General features: G+C 36.9%; 2 protein-coding genes and 1 long non-coding RNA gene across 4 annotated transcripts in view; 2 read left to right on the top strand and 1 right to left on the bottom strand.

Annotated features, from left to right (window-relative positions):
• LOC106153775 (regulator of G protein signaling 7) overlaps positions 1-3,325 on the top strand; it is a 64,390-nt gene extending 61,065 nt beyond the window's left edge. Inside the window, 1 exon segment of the mRNA XM_087005567.1 lies at positions 560-3,325. Within this exon segment, the coding sequence (XP_086861693.1) occupies positions 560-646 (87 nt within the window). The 3' untranslated portion in view covers positions 647-3,325.
• Positions 3,326-4,354: 1,029 nt separating this feature from the next.
• On the top strand, positions 4,355-6,281 carry LOC106178088 (uncharacterized). The gene is made up of 2 exons (XR_015332842.1): positions 4,355-4,497; positions 5,354-6,281. It is a non-coding gene; the product is annotated as an uncharacterized LOC106178088 (long non-coding RNA).
• Positions 6,282-8,226: 1,945 nt separating this feature from the next.
• On the bottom strand, positions 8,227-19,405 carry LOC106153823 (prolyl 4-hydroxylase subunit alpha-1-like). 2 transcript variants are annotated; one of them, XM_013527925.2, is made up of 14 exons: positions 17,904-19,396; positions 17,578-17,729; positions 16,724-17,052; positions 16,389-16,440; positions 14,485-14,621; positions 13,676-13,840; positions 13,272-13,327; positions 12,869-12,983; positions 11,890-12,018; positions 11,595-11,663; positions 11,352-11,448; positions 9,339-11,092; positions 8,897-8,961; positions 8,227-8,491 (listed from the first exon to the last, which is right to left on the bottom strand). In XM_013527925.2, the coding sequence occupies exons 1-12, from the start codon at positions 18,098-18,100 to the stop codon at positions 11,013-11,015; spliced, it is 1,578 nt and encodes a 525-aa protein (XP_013383379.2). In that variant the 5' UTR covers positions 18,101-19,396; the 3' UTR covers positions 8,227-8,491; positions 8,897-8,961; positions 9,339-11,012. The 2 variants fall into 2 exon arrangements, with proteins under 2 accessions (XP_013383379.2, XP_086860700.1); XM_087004574.1 differs by lacking the exons at positions 12,869-12,983; positions 13,272-13,327 and having other exon boundaries at positions 17,904-19,405.
• Between the last annotated feature and the right edge of the window lie 116 nt (positions 19,406-19,521).

The raw sequence follows: 19,521 nt of genomic DNA, 5'->3' as shown, positions 1-19,521 counted from the left end.
ATTCACATGTACAAGACTAACAAAATTAATTATTTGGAATTGAACTTCAGTATCATGTCTTTGTCATTACTTTTTATTTTTATAATCTTTCAGTTTTATTTCAAGGTAGCGTGTACCTTTATTTCAGAGGCATGATACAGCCTATTGAAATGATGTTAATTGCAGCCCTTGCTCAAAAATTGCATTTTTATTCAAAATTGTGAAAAATGCACTGGTTTAAGCTAAAAAAAACAACACAAGTCTTCAAAATTTATTTAAGTGGGATGCGAGTTCAGAACTTGGTACAGAAAGGTGCCTTAAGAGGAAGTGTATTTTACATTGCTTTTATGAATCATCATTTGAGGGGTTCTTTTTCATCTAATTTGTGTTAATGCATTTGAGGAATTTCAGATGAAGCTGGTTGGGTTTTTTGTCTGTTTGCATCCATTGTTCCCAAATCCTGCTTGTAACTTGTACATGTAGAGCTTGTGACAACATCTGTACTAGCCATTCTACGTGTCCTCAGCCATTAAACCAAACTGAAGATCAGTACATAATGCGCATGATTGTCCACTTTCAGAGCTCTGGCAAGAGATCACTTACCCTTAGGATAGAAAGTAGAAGATCTGTATTATCCCTGACTAACTATAGCACCAAGTCAACCTGAGAGTAGCTGCCATGCCAGTACTTAACAGCTACTGTGCTAGTGCTTCAAAACCACTGGACCCATGGGGAATAATGAAATCTCTGGGTTTCAGAGTCAACTGAGAACTCCCCTCTAGAACCAGTACATGTACTGCAAGCCTGTAGCCAGAAAATTCAAAAAAAAAAGGGGGGGGGTCTTTTTCTCAATAAGTGGACCTTTCACAATGAAATCTATGTGTACCTAGATCAAATTTTATCCAGAATAGACCTTTTCTGACAAAAAGGGACGTTCTTTCAAACCCTCCGAACCCCCTGAAAATCAGCATGCTGAAACGGTGTCAAAACTGGGTAGAGGAGAGTCACAGTCGGTGCTCTGAAACTTAGGGTGTTTGCTCAGTAGGTACTCCGTGTTGTATCCTATAAATCTGCAAAGAACATAGGTGCAATGTGATTTCTTTTACAAGGGAATAGTGGACCAAGGTTTACCTAGCTTTCAACTATGCTAATAGTACATGTACATGATAAGGATAATCATATATTTTGCTGTCTCACTGTTTGAAGAGAATATTTCTCCCTCTCTGTTCTTTCACCTCCCTCCCTCCCCCTTTAAAAATATGCCTGCCATTGTCATATAAAATATCTTTTCTCAGTTTGTATCAAAGCAAAACAGGATTATTATTCATTATTCAAATCAAAGAAACCTTTTACAACTGAAATATGTCTTGTTGTACTTTTTCCTAGCTTTAAATGCATTGCTGGAGTATTGTGCCTATGTGTACAGTGCCATTATCCTGTGAAATATACTCTCTCCTCGCTGCCTTGGATAAGGTTTATGTGTTATTATGATTATACTGAAAAGCTATGGATTGCAGCATTTTTAAATACAGTTGTAAATGTTGAAGTTTACTGTTATTTATTTGTACTTTTACCATAGTTTGCTAGGATGTGAACTATATTATTTTACTCTGCTCCCAATACCAACTCAACCCGTTTTGACTCACTTGCTGTGGCGTAGTAATAGCAATTAATATACTGTTGTGCTAATACTGAAAAGCCATGATCATAAATGGGCTAACTTGGACTGTAAATAGACTAAAACTGGGTTCCCACAAAGCTATCGTTCAAGCAGGATCAATCTAACTCTGAGGGGCTTCTTGCTAAATTGCATTCAGTTTAAACAGCTCAAATGTCTGTCATGCCCACTGAAGCTGCTAGGGGGGTAAATAACTTTTGTGCATGCTTAAACTGAAAGCAATTTAGCGAAATCCCCTTGGAGATAGATCGATCCTGCTAGTACAATAGGGTTATGGGAATGGTCTCTTATTGCTGTCCTCATAGGAATGACTTGATGAACATGGGATTTAAAATTCCATGGTGAGAAGACACTAGTGCCAGTTTATAAGCTACACAGTATGTAATCCGGTGATGTGGGGACATTTTGTGGTTTAAATATTGGTTAAGTTAGTCAGTTGGTGAATCTGTCTTTTCTGCATGATCTGATGGAACATACCGTACCTCATTGTGAGATTTACAGGGTACATCTGTGAATAAATTCATTTTACTGATTACTTTACTGATAAGTATATTACATGTATTAGTCTCACTGTTACACCCCCATTGCCTCTTTTTCTTCAATGTAATGAATTGTATCCAATTTGCATATTGCAGATTAACTGAATTACCTGTGTCTTACCAAGCACACTACTGGTTCAACAGATCATATTTTACAGTTTTGGTAAAAATGTAACTTTTTGCAGTGTTTAGTTGTTACTTTGCAGTACTGTTTAAGACCTTAAACAAAAGTAGTCTCATACCTGCTTTTTTATTGGTGTAAAGTAGTTGATGTATTTCTGCTGTAAAAGGATTTAATGTTACCAAACTGTGAGCATATTAGCGCATGGTTTGGCCTTATTGGAAAATGGTGATGATTTAACAATTATACACAGTGTATGTTATCTACATTTTTTTTTTCACATTTTCAGTCTTATACCATGATACCAAAAATCATGGCAAAGAATTTACAAAATCAGATGTGTGTCCCTTCCTACTTCTTTTCATTAATGTCCAGACCAGTGGAGTTAATTCACTAACATAATCATACTTTAATTTCAGAAAACAATGTGGCATGATTCTGAAAATATGTCTTAAATCCAGGCCCGTAGCCAGCAATTTCAAAAGGGGGGTTCTTTTTCTGAAAAAGTGGACCTTTTCCCATAAAAACTTCATGTACCTAGATCAAATTTTACCCAGAGTGGACCTTTTCCCAGCAAAAGGGGCGGTTCTTTCGAACCCCCCAAACCCCCCCTGGCTTGTTTGGATATTTTATACTGGCAAGGAAAATAAAACACTGGGGGCAATGTTATAAATGTATACTGCTTGGAATGTGCCATTTGTATCAATCATTACTAATATTAAGTAACTGCTCATCCAAATAGACCTCATGTCATAGACCATATAAATCATAGTTTTCAGTGTTAATTTACTGTACCATACTAGTATTTACTTATAATGTGTGAAATCATAATTATTAAGTTGCTAACATGTGCACATTTTTTATTTTTATGAACAATTATATTTGCAGCCACATTTTTCTGCTGGTACTTGTTTATAAGAGTACTTTGTTGATACAGAATGTTGTATTGCTAGTATATATCAAGCTGGCCAGAATAGATTTTAATGAAAATAAATTGTTTTGAATTTATTCTGGTTCTTTATTTGGCTATTTTCTGCTCATGGCTAGATTATACATATATGATAAAAGTAAAAAATCATCTGTTTTAATCAAGCAGTTGAGCCATTTCCAATGATAAAATGTTTAAAGAAACACATGGCACAACGGATTCATTTGAACTGAAAACATGTTTTTAAGAATAAAATATACTAAGATGGGTCTTTTTTTCTGCAAAAGATAAACCTTACTTCACCCCCCTCCCATTCTTTCTTATCAAAATGCTTGTTACTGCAGGTATGGTGTATAATGGTACATTTGCAGTGGGGGATTTAGAAAGGGGGAGTGAGGGGGTCCTGACCCCCCCCCCCTTCGGTTTCTGTAAAACGTATCACATCAATATTCCCCCTCTTTAGATAAGAAAATTGACTTGCTAAATAATAGTTCTAAACCGTACCAAAGGGCACTTTTTACTCTCCAAAACACCAAAAAAAAATTTGGGGGCCCTTGAGGAGGCCCAAAACAAGGGGGCGATGGTCGGCATCGCATCCGAAGCCTGTCGTTCCGGACCCCCCTTCAAATAATCCTGGAACCGCCCGTGACTCGTACATGTATGCAGAAACAGTCAAAACTTGATTTTATAACCATTTTTGTAAGTATGTCTGCAAATACATTTATCTTATCGTGTTTTGTTTTTTAAAATAATTATTTTAAATTGTACTATAGCTCCTACTTATTTCAACAGTGGTTTATAAAGTTATTTGCGGCAAACTAACGATGCGGACATTTACTATTTGCATAAATCGCATTATTCAAGCGCACCCCTACTGCATCCTGCGTTTCAGTAGACACTGGGAACTTAGAATTAACGGTGAATTAACATGAATCCTCATATTCGACGAATAAAACGATCCTTTTATTCGTCCTTATGTCTCACTCGCCTAAAAGTCTGATTTCATCAATTTATCTGTCAGGCCATTCGTAATTATTTTCGCCTATTTCCATGAGAAGGATCTCAGCAGCAACTCTCCTAGTCACGTGTGGCCAGCTCAGGGTGCGTGTGGCCTACCTGTTGTGATTTACATAACAATAAGTCAGTGGACACGGTGCGAGCTGTTTTCAGAATTATAGTCACTTGACAGCTGGACTGTGTCAGACGAAGACGAAGAGCCGAACTTTCAACTGCGTAAAAGCAAATGTGTCTTGTAAGTAACACTTCTTTTTCATTCTTGCAGTAAAGACGTATAATAATGAAAAAGGTTATGTGTAACGTGAAATCGTAGTTTATATGAGCAACTTTGTTTGCATTTCTATTGTTCTCTGTCGGTAATGACCATGGTGTTATTTGTATCCGGAATGTTTCTCACAATGGCCCCTTTTCAACATTTCTAGTACCGCGTAGTTCACGTTTCTGGGTGTTCAAATTGCCATGTTATGTCCTCTAAATGCCAGTCGACAGTGTAGCTCGTTGGTCCTTCACATTTTGTAAAACTGTATGGTGACCATCTTTTAAAATATTTAAAAACTCGATGGCACGCTGTCACTGAATAATACGAAAGGAACCCGTTATCATGCATGTAAACTGTCACAGTTTGTTGTCCAGTTTCTATCTCCTGTAGTTTATAGAAATTTCTTCAATATTTGTTAAATTTACTAGTATTAGACTTTGAGTGTCTGTACTAAAAGCTGATATATACTAGATTGATTTAAAAATCTTATTACGTTTTATTTTAAAATTGAAACTAAAACAGAAGAACGAAGGTGGTCGTTTTTACTTTTACTTATTTTTCTTTTGACTTTTCCTGGCCATTCGATTCAAAGTGTTAGAGACAAGTATCACATTTATTGAAATTTGTTCAGAAATGTATAGTTCTTTTGTGCTCTAATTTTATATCTTTTTATTGGAATTTCTGTATAAATTTGATGCTCTTCCAGTGCTAATTCTTTCAATATCAACGCTACTTTTTTTCATTTGAAGTTTCTTTGGTCTCAGTTAATACATGTATGTTATCATCATAGAATAATTAAATGCGTTATTAACGTATTATTTTCATATTTCAGAACTAGACTCTAATTTGCTGACTGCAGAAGGCACGTGACTGATCGAACCACACCCAGCCTTCAGTCCGTATTAAGGAACTGGACACACTCATTACACGAGCGCACACGTACATACAATTATCACGATTGAACAGTTTTATGGTGGATTGGCGTGTGATCTTGTTGTGATTTTAAAAGCATTTAAAGATAACAAATCGATTTTTTGAAGTTGAAAATAGTTTACTGATATAATTTATAAGCCATATACCTTAGGTATGAATCATTATTATATTTAATTGTTCCAAACAACGAGCTCGAATGAATCTGATTCCATTAAAACTCTTTCGGCGACCTCAAACTATCTACACGTTTAATTAGACTTTGGGGATAAAGGTATTTTTTCATCATATAGTCGGCCTACTCTTTAGTAGGATCGTTCTTTAAAGTCGATTAGCTATCACATGATATTTTATCTTAATTGGCATTGTAAAATTGCATTTATTAATTTTAAATGTTTATAATGATATAACCGTAAACCTACGAGTGACAAACTATTTCAGCCGAATAAATGTGTTTTTCTTTTTGGAGTTTTCAATTTCTAAACGACCCAGAGACGGTTATAAAAGTGATGTTTATATACACAGGCTTTTAAAAACATATTTAATCTATTTCAAATTGTATTCTTTGGACTGTTTCGAAACATACTTAAAAGATTTCTTGAAAACTTTGCAAATTATCAAATGTTTTTGCCAAAATTCTGTCCGTGTATTGAGATCACTGTTTACTTACGTTGCGCATTAAGATTTCACATAAATTGTTCAACTGCCGATTGTTATTAAAGAAATTTAGTATTGCATTTCAGTTTCGCCATGGTCTATCTTGTTAACAGTGCTAAAATATTGCAGCTAATTAAAACGGTAAATAAAGATATGCTGTAGATTTTTCCAAATTATCTTATAGCATACTTTGAAATATCCAATTCTGTTTATAACAAACCTCTCCATTATTTAATATTTGCCTTCATCTTTGTATAAACACTCTGGGTGTTCTAACATCACTTGTGAAAGAACGAAATTCTGAAACCAAAAACGGCAAGAAAGAGCAATTTTTTTCAACAATTCAGCAGTATTCCACAATTAAGTGTGTTTAATTTACTTAATGTTCATGAATTTTCGCCTGGTTGGCATGTACTGGTATGTATAACTTTTGAATGGTCGTTTTCAGGTACTTGGTATGTGCAACAAAATCGGTTTTTCTATATTTCAAGAGTACATCTTACTATAAAAAATGTTGCAATTTTACTGAATAAAATATGTGCATTAAATTATTTTTACATACAATTTATCAAAGGTTAATTATCATGCATACTGCACGTACAAAGCAGTTTCCAATTGATACTTTTAAAATGTATTTGATTTAGCAATCCTTAAATTCAAATCTAAATAAACTATGTTATAGTAAAGAATGCGTTGTTTTTTGTTTTTGTCCAATCCGTGTGGAGACTTGACAAGTGGGGCGAGTCTATTTTATTGTAAGGGGAGACAGGTGGGGCGAGTCCATTCTATTTGAGGGGTGGCAGGTCGGGCGAGTCCATTCTATTTGAGGGGTGACAGGTGGGGCGAGTCCATTTCATTTGAGGGGTGGCAGGTGGGGCGAGTCCATTCTATTTGAGGGGTGACAGGTGGGGCAAGTCCATTTCATTTGAAGGGTGGCAGGTGGGGCGAGTCCATTTCATTTGAGGGGTGACAGGTGGGGCGAGTCCACTTCATTTGAGGGGTGACAGGTGGGGCGAGTCCATTCTATTTGAGGGGTGACAGGTGGGGCGAGTTCACTTCATTTGAGGGGTGACAGGTGGGGCGAGTCCACTTCATTTGAGGGGTGACAGGTGGGGCGAGTCCATTCTATTTGAGGGGTGACAGGTGGGGCGAGTCCATTTCATATGAGGGGTGGCAGGTGGGGAGAGTCCATTCTATTTGAGGGGTGACAGGTGGGGCGAGTCCATTCTATTTGAGGGGTGACAGGTGGGGAGAGTCCATTCTATTTGAGGGGTGACAGGTGGGGATAGTCCATTCTAATTGAGGGGTGACAGGTGGGCGAGTCCATTTCATTTGAGGGGTGACAGGTGGTGCGAGTCTATTTTATTTTGAGAGTGAAAAGTAAAAGTCAAAAGAATATAAAAACTGTGCACTAATTCATTGAAAGTTAAAACTAAAGCATTTCATTCCATTTCCGAGAGTTTCTTTTAATAGATAATTTTAATCTACATGAAGTACAAAGGTATTGATGTTTTTTAGGGCAGACGAAACCAAAAACAAGGGTCTATGCCAAAATGAAAAATTGAGAAACTCGAGCAGCAAAGTAAGACCAGATTTCCTCAAAGAGAATTTGGCAAATTCAAAATAAACAAGTATGCCAGCAAGGTTTTGCAGGGCAGGGGATGTCAACATTTTATTAACACATTTGAATAGTACACGAAACTCTACTATGCCAAGATTTGTAATCAAACAAATAATTACTTGGATTATTAAGTATATTTTTATGACCAGGTGATGGAAGTGGGAAAATTAAAAATCATCTTTACATGATATTTTTATTAAACGAAACGTTCACGAGAAGAGGGGTTTGAAAATTTGTGATCAATATCATACCTTCCCCAGCAAATTTCAGTAAGATATCAATAAATATCAATAGAAATAGAAACAAATTTAGCAAAGTACCATTGTAACCACAAATTATTCTAACAGGTATTTCCAAAACAATTTAAATACATTCTTTTTGTGGCTTGAAAAATGAATGCCTATTAAGATTGATTTACTTGGTCACATAACTTAATTTAAGGCACATTAACAAAATGTAAAAACGATTTCGAATTAAACAAATAAGATAACGCAAACAAAAAACAAGAGCAATATTGATATATTAAACTTTACAGAAAATTTTGAGAGCGCTTGACAACTTGTTACATGGCTAACAGATCAATCATTCCCCTTATTATCATTACCGTTTTAACTACTTCATATCAAAATGAAAAACCAAAGACATTGTAAATGAGTTTATTCGATTTTAAGATAATAATGGTGTCGGGTTCTGGAATCCGAACAAAAGGCTGGGTAACTTGCAGGTTCCGTTTATTGCAGTTAATCGGAAAATGTGGTGCATCTGAAATATGAAGAAATATTTAGTATCGATACTTGCGTATGATAGGTACATAAGATTCATACTTATAATTGAAATTCCTTACATCTTTGTTGACATTTCTGAAAGTTTCAGAAAAAAAGCTTGGCTTGAGATTGCCTTAAGATAATTGTATGAAAATAATGCATCCACAGAATGGTAGTCTAGCTATTGCACTAACAATTGCATTTGATCAATATCGGATATGTAGGGATATGTATATATATGTCTTGATATAGTTAGCGTTGTAATCTATGGAAAAGTTGAGGCACCTTAAATACAGTGTGAACCTTCATGTATAATAATATGCTTTTTTAAATTAGCATTCAACTTAACGCATTGAGAAACCGTGTGGGCGCGCTTGTGTTGAAATACATAACGAGTACTTACCTGAAAAAAATTTTGAAGGCTTCTCCATCCACAGCAGAAAACGGCTTACGTCTCACGCCATTCATCTAAAAGAAACATTTAAAAGTATTAAATAACTCCAAATAAATACGCCTTTACAAGTAAATGGGGAACACGTATCAAAACTCAGTGTTAAAGAACACTATAATCTTTACTCGTCATATTCATTGCCATCATGCTACCCACATTAATTCTCATTCAATTATCTAGGACCAAAACATTTTTTCAAAAAGACAGAAAGCTCACAATGCCAAAAGATTTCAAATAAATTTAGATGTAATTCAACGTTCTGCTGCGTGCACTGATTTTTCTGCATGCATTCTAATACATAACATAACAAAGACATGTGTTATATACATTTGACTAAACGTACGCGTTTCTAGTGTTTTATTACAAAGATAAATGTACATATAATGATACTTACAAGATATATTTTCTTGTACGCCTAATAAAACCTTGAACTCGCAATTTTGCCGTGCATATCCTGCGTCTTCACTTTACGATGTCCAACTGCCAAGTGACTAATCTGGAAGACAACTCGTACTGCGGTGAGCGACTGATTGTTATGTAAATATCAACAGGTAGGGTTCATTTTAGTTGAGGGGTTGTGGCTCAAACCATTCTCACGAAAATAAGCATATATACAGGATTTGATACCTTTTAAGCTAAAATAACTGTATTCCCTTTGACATATGATGTATGCAGACGTGCTTAAGCTATAGATATTACACGTACTACCGAATCCCTCAATACCCAACCTACATTCCACTTGGCACCTTGGTAGAGTTTGTTTTTTTTCAAAAACAGTTCCATCTGTTCTCATGTTTACTATCGCGATGATTGTATCGCCTTGTCTCATTCTTAACAGAGCAAGTCATTAATCAATCAGGACAAATTAGTAAAATTGCTATCATATTAGATCAAAACCACCCTAAATTGCTGGAAACTCGCCTCTTGACTATGCACATGTCTCTGTCTCATGTTTCCAGTATCTGGTGGCATGCTGTTAGTACAGAAGTGTGTTTCCAGTCTACTCTGAAATTCAGGCTGATACTTTCACTTTGTTTATGTTAAAGGTACTATATACGAGATTTACCGGCGGCAATGGCCTTTCTTCGAGGATAATAAGCAATTTTCTGCTACTCTCGAATCATTACTCCACTGGTCCCTGCACTTGCATTCGATGTTTCAACCCATTTTTTAAATTTTATAAGATCTTCCTGATTATTACAGAAGGAACTATCGATGTCATTTACTTAAATTTGAGGGGGTTTATAGTTTTAAGGTCTGAACTGGGCCAAATTAGTAGATTTTCAGGATAAGTAGACATAGAAAATGTAGATTTAGGAAATTTCCAAACTAGTACAGGTTAATCTGAATCTGAATAGGGTTTAGATACTGAACCCATCTTTCTATAACTGTAGTCTAATACATTAGAAATAAATAAAGAAGTAAAAAAAAAAAACAATGCTGACAAATCTAATGCAGATGAATCCATTTTACTGTTGTTTCGCAAAGAATAATTTGAAGATCTTGTTGCTCGTATATCATTCTTGGATGATTCAATTGTGCATCTTAAAATTTAAAAAAAGAATGAATAAAATTAATTTACTCGGTTTTATTCATTCAGAAATGTCACAAGTGCGCATATTTATAGCAAAGAATGGCCGATTGAAGTGACCCAGGCAATAACTGCATCAAGACACCAATTACTTTTCAATATATAATTCAAAACAAGCTGCTTTCTTGTAACCTGCCATAGCATAAATTGGCGGCCATGGACCTGATTTTGGCTGATACGAGCAAAGATAAAAATCTTTACGTCAGAAGGATGAAAAGGCTCAGTTCCTAATGCAGTTGGGCCAAAACTCACGGGATCGAGACACACGTACGGTATGCACTACCCGACGCTTTCTATGCCACACCTCATACAGCGGTATAGTGGTCCAACTGTACCGGTACACATTCAGAGACCCTACATGTACTATAGAGGGCGACACTTTAATATACTAGATCTGCACGTCAATGAACTTCTACACATCATACAATCTTTGGCGTTTTTCACACCATAATGTATTGCGTTTTCAAAAATGATTTCTCAATCGTCGGGTGAATTTCGATCGAGCCTGCACCTCCTGTGAAAAATCTGTCCCCTCTCCCGTATCCATTTATTGGCAACTGGAAAATAATCAAATGATAAAAAACAGATGGCATATGATCTGTTTTATAGATGTAAATCTATAAATACATGTATACTGCACAAAACAGGATCGTTGTAAAATCGTGTTGTGAAAATTAGTGCTGCGAAAAAAAGAAAAGGTGACAGCACTTTCTTCTCGTTTTCAAAGAAAGCACATATATACTGATAGGCTATGAGTCCTTGTGTCAAAGCCTGTCTGACCACCTATTATATGGTAAAAAAAGTCTATCGACTTACCCAGTTTTTGTCCCAGTAAGACCGGGCAGCCAGCGTGGATCGTGTACGTGTCCCTTCTACCGTCTCTCTTCAGATTGTACCAAAACACAGCGGCGTTCTATGAAACGGAATAAAAGCTAGTTGCATACAAATGACGGTTCTTCTAAAAGAAAATATCGTGTAGGGATTTCAATTTCTTTAATCAGCGGTCTTTAATCTACTGCAAAGATAGAGCTTGAAACATTGGTACTAATAATTAATTACCTTGACCGGCGGCACTGTAACTTTAATAGCGGGAAATACGGTGGCTCCCCCCGCTTCAACATCGGTGAGCTACAAATATATAAAGTTACGCTATTAAAGTTACATATATCATATATATATGTATATCATATTAGAATAGAATTCAAGTATAATGTTTTAATATTAATGCTAATATTTGGACCAACCAGTGAATGCACAAACTACAGATATCATATACTGTTTGACCTGTAATAGATTTCTCGCCAACTCTTGAAGTTTATTACCGAAGTCTTAGAGTTCTCCAAGTGAAACTTACGTAAAACATCCATGTCCCAACTCTATCCCCGGAGTCCCGGAGGTATTCTGGACCCTCGGAAGCGTCGTAGTGGACTCCGAAAGCGTCATAATGTGGTTTATACATACCTCCTACGCCATAGCTTACGACCTGCAATAGACGGTGTCAGTGTGATAGAGATTATTATGGATTATTATTTTTTATCTTTAAGGCAAGGATTGCTAGAGGCATTATTACTATCGATATGAGAACAGATTAACATATTGCACCAATACTGCAAACTGCTGAAAATAACCCTGTAGCATCGTTGTGTCATTTCTGACAATCATGCAGATCAACGATTAGCCAAAGACTCTAGTAGAATGAATGCTTCAATAAATACAAATACGGCACACAACTAGAACAACTATTCGAAAGACTTAAAATATTTCCAAAACGCTTTAGAATTGTGAGCAGGCAATTAGCACAACTGTTGCGACGGTAAAGGTGTTAAATGTAGCGGTGCAGACAAAAGGCACAACTAACGCAATTTAGACGTCGGATATTGATTTTTTTTTTTTCTTGACAAGCCGGGAACTTAAACTTCTATTTGGACAGGTTGTGCAATCAGTCAGGCCTTGTCAGGCCGAATAAGCGAACACCAAGACAGCAGTTGCGTCCTCAAAGGGCCAATTCCTCTTAAATGAAAAGTTACAGGAAAATATTCTTGCAAGCACCATAATGTATCAAAGACCATGTTCTTAAATAAAACCATATTGTGATATTTTCATGTTTTTTACCTTAAAACTCGGCCGGCGGGAGTAATTTTTCCGAAAATGTGAACATGCTAAATGTGTAATGCGGCAAAGTGTTTCTCTCAAATTAAAATTTTAAATATAAATTCTTACTATTTTTAATTTTAATTTAATTAATATCCATTTTTTATCTATCAATCTTCTTACTATATGCAAGTGTGAGCATTTTGTATTACAATACCATATGTACATTATGTCATTTTAACCTGGAATTTTTCCGCATTTGACATGTCGCTCTTCATTGTCGTATCCAAGCCTGTGATTTGTGCAATTCTCTGACTTATTTGTTTCACATCAGCCGCTTCGTCTCCCAACCAACCTCTACGAAACAATTAACATTGAAGCAATTACTATAGTGTTAATTTCAATAAACACTGTAGTGATTGCTTCCGCAACCTTCAAAAATTACGAAATCATAATTCAATACAGTTCATTGACTATGCAAAATAAGCAATCAAGAAAAATGTGTATATAGCACTAGTGTTTCTCAATGGTTAAATATGATCGGATCGATAAAATTCCGAAGTGCTTTTAATACATGTAGCATGCTTTCAACAGAATGGTCTCTCAGTTGTGGGGATTAATAGAAAAATAAAAAATATTACATACACTTGGCTTATTCTCATCGCAGACATCTTGGACTGTCCAATGTAAGCTTGATGCATCTGGAAGATTATCCATTGTGATAAATTACATGTGGGGACACATTTTGACGTTGCCACACCAAGGCCGAGAAACTGATTTTTTTTCTACCCTTTACCAAAAATTTGTCCCTTTTTACTTAACTTAAAGGTACTGGCACTAGTGGAAAGAAGCTAAAAAATATCATATTGGTCACTTGCGATAGACACATGTAGGCCTACATGCACATGTACAGGCAGGCCACGATAACGATTCTGACATCAAAATATCGCAGAATTCCTGAAAAAATTACAAATCTCTTTATTGGTATTCATAGGAAACGTGATGACACTATACAATGTATTTCGTGCTTCTGTCAGAAAATTGCTCACCTTTGAAGACGCCATTTCAACAAGAAGTTGAGCTTCGCTGTTGGATATGACATTATAAAATATGCTAACGCGGGGGTCACGGTACAATATTTCCTCCTTGGCGACTTTGATCGGTATATTTGTCTCTTTATACCTACAATAAAGGGCCTTTTCCACTGCTTTCTCCTGCAAAACAGTAATTCGATTATTAGACATGAAAGTTTCACCTTAACCTGTACTCCCAGTAGTAGTTGGAAAGAAAAGCAGCATATTTAAGCTAGTCTTAATATTTATATATATATAGATATTTGTATAAAAATGTCGTAGTAATGCATGTGCATATGTTCATATATTTGTATGGGTGATACTGCCGGTCCATTTTCGACAATAACTTTAATTAAATATTTGATATTAAAAGGCCCGTTAATCTACATGTCAGTACTGGTACAGCTCTGTTTGATGTTTCATACAAGTAGGCCTACAAGCTTTGTCACACCTAGCGTAGAGAGATACGCAAGTACACACTGTATGAGTATCGCGTGTGTGACGTCGATTATACGCACAACTTAGAGCGTATGAAATCACACAGTCCCCAACGTATGAAAATGCAGATTTAAGCAACGTATGAAATTGTTTTTGAACATTTTTGAAACACTTTGCCTCCTTACGGGTATGCGAACGTTTGTCTGCGTACTCGAGACGTACATGTATACGACGTAATTTTAAAGAACCCATTGCGTTTATCTGCGTATGGGCAATATTTTCAAACATAAGTGCTATACGCTAGGTATGACAGTACTTTAAATACGAAAGGTTTCTGGGCGTTCAACCTGTAAAATATCACCACGGCATAGCATTTCGTAGACGCTAAGCTCTGCTGCAGGGGTTATCTCTGGCTCATAGTCGCAGGCTTCTTTGGTTGATTTATATTGCTCTAAAGTGACTCTGTATTCTTTATTGCCTGGATCTAAAAATGTAAAAAGTTAAATCTTTTCAGAATCTTTTAAAAAAAATTTTATACTAATATATATTACCTTCAGAACAAAAAAGCATTAAAGTTCATTTCGTTCGACGTTGTGAATTCCTATCCCTCTATATAGGAAGATCTACTTATGATTAACTTGGAATGGGCGAAAAAATTCACGCGAATAACGTTGACTCTTGGACATAATGACGAAAGGCTTTCTCTTATTATGTCCAAGGTTGACTTGATAACTTTGATTACCTTGTTAACCTTAATAACCTTAATAACAATCTTGATAATAATAACCTGAATAATAACCTTGATAAGCTTAATAACCTTGATAATAATAACCTTAATATAACCTAAATAACCTTAAAAACATCATCATTTTATCTAAATCTTCCAGTGGAAGCGCAGCATGGTCTAACTATCACTGTATCTACGAACAAAACAGCAGTTAACTTCCATGATTTAAACTTAGACCTAGAATCCGAGGCACACAAGCCGTTTGTCAAGTCGATCTATGTGCATAAAATTTCCAATCGCCCCCTGCAATTACATGTATCAAAAATATACCTAAGGCCATGGGTGAAAGATTGCAGTCCCTTTCATCATCTAGCGGGGTAATTGTAGAAGGATCTCAAATGTGTGCACGAAGGCCTTGAAACGGTGGGATACAACGGAAGGTCGGTGAACAATGAAATTAAACCAAGCAATTTTCGCTCCAGTAAAAAGAGAAGACGGAACAGAAGGCTGATTTGGTTTAACCCGCCTTACTCATAAAACGTTAAAACGCAAATTGGCCATATCTTCCTCCAGTTGTTAGACAAACATTTCCCACGTGGAAGCTGCCAGCCCATTTTACAGTAAACGTTAGTTACAGTTGTATGAATAGCATGCAGCAGATTATTCAGGGCCATTATAAGGAAATACTAAAAAATATGTCAGTAAGTACGCAAGAGAAAAACTGCAATTGTAGAATGCCAAGCAAGTGTCCTTTGTGAGGTGAATATTTGTCTAGCAACATTGTGTAAGACGCAGCAATCACTATAAAGAACGAATGTGTGAATTATTTAAGCTTTTGTCAGGGGCAGATTCAGAGATATTTTCTGACAGAATTCCAAATTATCTTTGTTGATCCATCCACCATTTTTGACCGTCTTCCGACAGAAAAAAATTAGATACCCACCAATGTAAACTTGAAAATCTGACCGTCTTCTGGAAAACCAAGAAGACGGCCTAAATCCGCCCCTGTTTGTGGTGGGCAATTCAAGTTAAGATCTAACAACCACACTAAATCATTCAGGGACAAAAAATATGCTACAGAAACTTATCTGTCAAAATACATTTGGAGATTAAAAGAAAGTAACACTCAGTATGACATAGAGTGGGACATCATTTAAAAAAAATCAGCAACACAAAGAAGGAACCAACACCTATACAACTTTTTCCTAGACGAAAAACGGTAAATTATGCTTACGCCAGATACTCTGAATAAAAGAAATGAAATTTTAGCCATGTGCCATCACAAGGTGACGTTACTACCAGGGCGTGCGACCTAAGTGTGGAGGATTGAGTGTTTCATTCCGTTTATCCCTTGGCATCTCGGATTCATTTGAGTCGTATAAGAAACTAGTAAAAGTGGTTTATATGCGTTACTAGGAATCCAAGCTCCTCCGACGCTACGTTCAAATGTATTAACAGAACGCGCTTCCATGCAGGCACGCGCAAACAGGGACGCACGCATAAAGAACACGCCATTGCACTCACCCAAAGCTACAGCTCTTGTTGCAAACTCCACAGCTTTCGATGTTTGTTCCAGCTGCAACGAATAATTTATCATTTGTGAAGAGAAATATAAGATGTCCTAATCTTAACGAAGGAGATCTTCGATTGATGGACCCAAAAACGAAGTTTAGAAACCATTATTTTCTTTTCAGTACATGTACATGTACATGTACCTTGGGCGAATAAAATGATTTTATTCGTTCAAGATTGTTCGTTCCCGATATAAATCAAGGATGCATTCCAAAGGTTATCATTATTTTAACGCAAAACGAAGGCCAAACGTTAACTTATGATTTAACCATATATGTGAAACTAACCTTCAAATATGCCTTTGCTAATGAAATAAAAACCTGAGCTTCTCTAAACAGTGACTGTTTATTCATCTTTTCGTGAGCAAGCGTCATCCACTCGCTCATTATTAGCCAATCAGCTGTTTTCTCGGCTTCTAGCCCAATCAAAAAACAATCATTGGAGTCTAAATGAACTTCTGTGACAGAGGAGAGCACTTTCCCCTTTTGAAGGTCGACTGCGGAAAGACCGTATGTCCTTTGGAGACGCACCAATGCCGACGCCGCCCCTTCTAAATCCCGGTTTCCAGGCCACTGCTTGAGATTTAGATCCTTGGAGATCTTTGAAAGAGATATATCTGGAATTAAATAAGTGTACATGTTGTTTAATGGTGTTGGGTTGAGCTTAACTCCACAGTTTTATCCAAGCTCAAAGGAGAACTACTGGAATGTGCATGTCAGCTTGTTAAAATTTTTCTCCAACTTAAAGCTATAAGTTTTCTATGTGAACATTGTAAAATACGTGGAGTGTTGATACCGTGCGATCCAGACAGAGTCATAGATATATAAAAGGCAGTATTGTCTTTGTCAAAATTAAGGTTCTCTAATGGATAAACATACCGCGGTAATAAAACTTAAATACGCCATATTTAATTTAATATTTCAAATAGCTATTTGAAATATTGGATGGTAAGATCAGACAAATATAAGTAGCTATAGACAAAAGAATCTTCACAAGTCTATTACAAAAACATAGCTAATGAAACTGTTCTACATATTTAATTTAGTTTTTAAATGAACGCATTTGTCATTGCCTCGTTTTAGGCAGCAGCTTGATACATGCAGCATTCGCTAAAATGAGGCCGCTGTTAAGAAAGTCTCACTTGGATGCGCAGCCCACGTCTGGCTTATGAGGGCTTCCGCAAGTTTCTTCCACACAAAAGAGAACTTTTTAATGGTGTGGTATGCTCCCAGGGGATTAAGTACATGGGCTGCGGCTTGGGTCGGGGTAAGGCGAGGTATTTGGGACGCTTGTCTGTGAAAAAACAAAACAACAACATCAATGCAGAATTTTTTTAAATCTGAAAAGAAAGGTTAAGCGTATTTAGTTGAAAACTATTAACAATTACTAGAACGTGCTCGCATTAGTATCCAGTTGAAGAATACACGGAACATTCAGAAGAATGACATCCAAGGTCAATTTTTATACCTTTTCAAAGCTTTCAGTCTCAGGATTTCTGTGTCGATGTAGCCATCTATCCACCTGAATATGTCGTTTTCTCTGCCCGCCAGGTCAGCCATCGCTACCGTGGAGGTATATACCTGTGATCTGGCGCAACAAACCATGCAACAGCAGGTGATGGCTAAAAGCAATATTTTCGAATGCGGAAACGCTTTTATCGACATTATTCGTGTCTCACTTTGAACTGACAAGTAGGCCTACATGTAGGAGTGAAGCTGGTTGTTGACAGACCTCTAACTGCCTTTTGGTCATCTGAAACAGCCTTTTCCAGCTAGCTCTTGGCGACAACGATCATCGTGGGTATAGGCACCTTCTACGAGTACATAACTAGTTTTTCTTTGTGCTGGCGTTTGTAACAGTCACTGTTACATGTAGGCTAGGGATATCACTAGCATTCTACTATAAACTACTGGTAATTTCCTTGATAGCGTCTACTTCCATATACAAGGGCCGCGGGTCACTACATAGGGGCCTATTGCGTTGAAGATGCATGTGCAAGAGGTTATCTAATTCGCCAGGCAAATAGTCACACGTGTACGCGTAGCCATCAGTAAGTTCAAAAAGCCGTAATAATACCCTCATGTGACGCACTAGTGTTTGATGAGTATATCCTGGACTATATAGAAGCGTTGTCCGGGTTCACGTGTCGCATTATGCCTCAATAACCTGAATGCCGTCCTTGGTATTCGATGTGTCTATTGTCGAAAACCTGTACTGTTTTCACAATGTATATGGAAGGTTTCACCCACGATAAAAATCACGACTCGTATACATGCACACCAACAAGGACGAAGATGGCCCAGCAGATATGCCCGCTTTTATATGACACAGGGAGGCACAGGGCTCTGTCTATAACTGTGCGGTATTTCATGCGCGAAGACCAATTCGCACTGTCACGATCACATGGACGCAACCAACTAAGAATAAATAAAAACGTGAGGAGTTGTAGACTTGACCCAGTTTTTGGTACGACTATTAGTATCACGGACACGGAGGAGTTTGTACCCATTTTCAAACAATGTAAAGACTGAAAAATAATGGATCTAGAGGTATTGGTAGCCGAAGACAGTATTTTCGCCCATCTCAGTTTTGCGGCTTATGCGTGTAACCACAGCATGTTAAATGTATGACGTTATATACAACCTGTACCAGTGCCGGGGTTGATCGACCGCGCACGCGTACCGATGTAAAGTGACTGAAAGTCCCCCATAACAGAGAGTCCGCTTCCCATTCATTTGTACAGGTGAGCCCCGCCCTAGATTTTGACCCTCTTAGGTCAGACTAACCCTAACCATTATACGGACTTTCAGTTTCGTTACACCGGTACATCTACATATTTTAAATGAATTTCATTTCCCACTTTTTGGCTGATTAACTCTAATGATAACGAAGTTAACAGCAATGCACGTTGTACACTAGGAAACTCAGCGATGGAATAAAGGTTCGATATTGTTGATAACTACAAGTTCAGTTAAGTCTGTGGTGGTCACAGGGTGTTGAAATGGCTGGGGCACTTTTTTAGCCATAATTACACCTACCCTCTTCAACAGACCCAGATGACCGTCTATTTATCTAGAGACATATC

The sequence above is a fragment of the Lingula anatina genome, chromosome 2 (assembly GCF_051362555.1).
Source record: "Lingula anatina isolate TDL-2025a chromosome 2, LinAna3.0, whole genome shotgun sequence".
Taxonomy (NCBI): Eukaryota; Metazoa; Brachiopoda; class Lingulata; order Lingulida; family Lingulidae; genus Lingula; species Lingula anatina.
The sequence above is the reverse complement of the archived record's forward strand: the minus strand, read 5'-3'. Positions and strand labels throughout refer to the sequence as shown.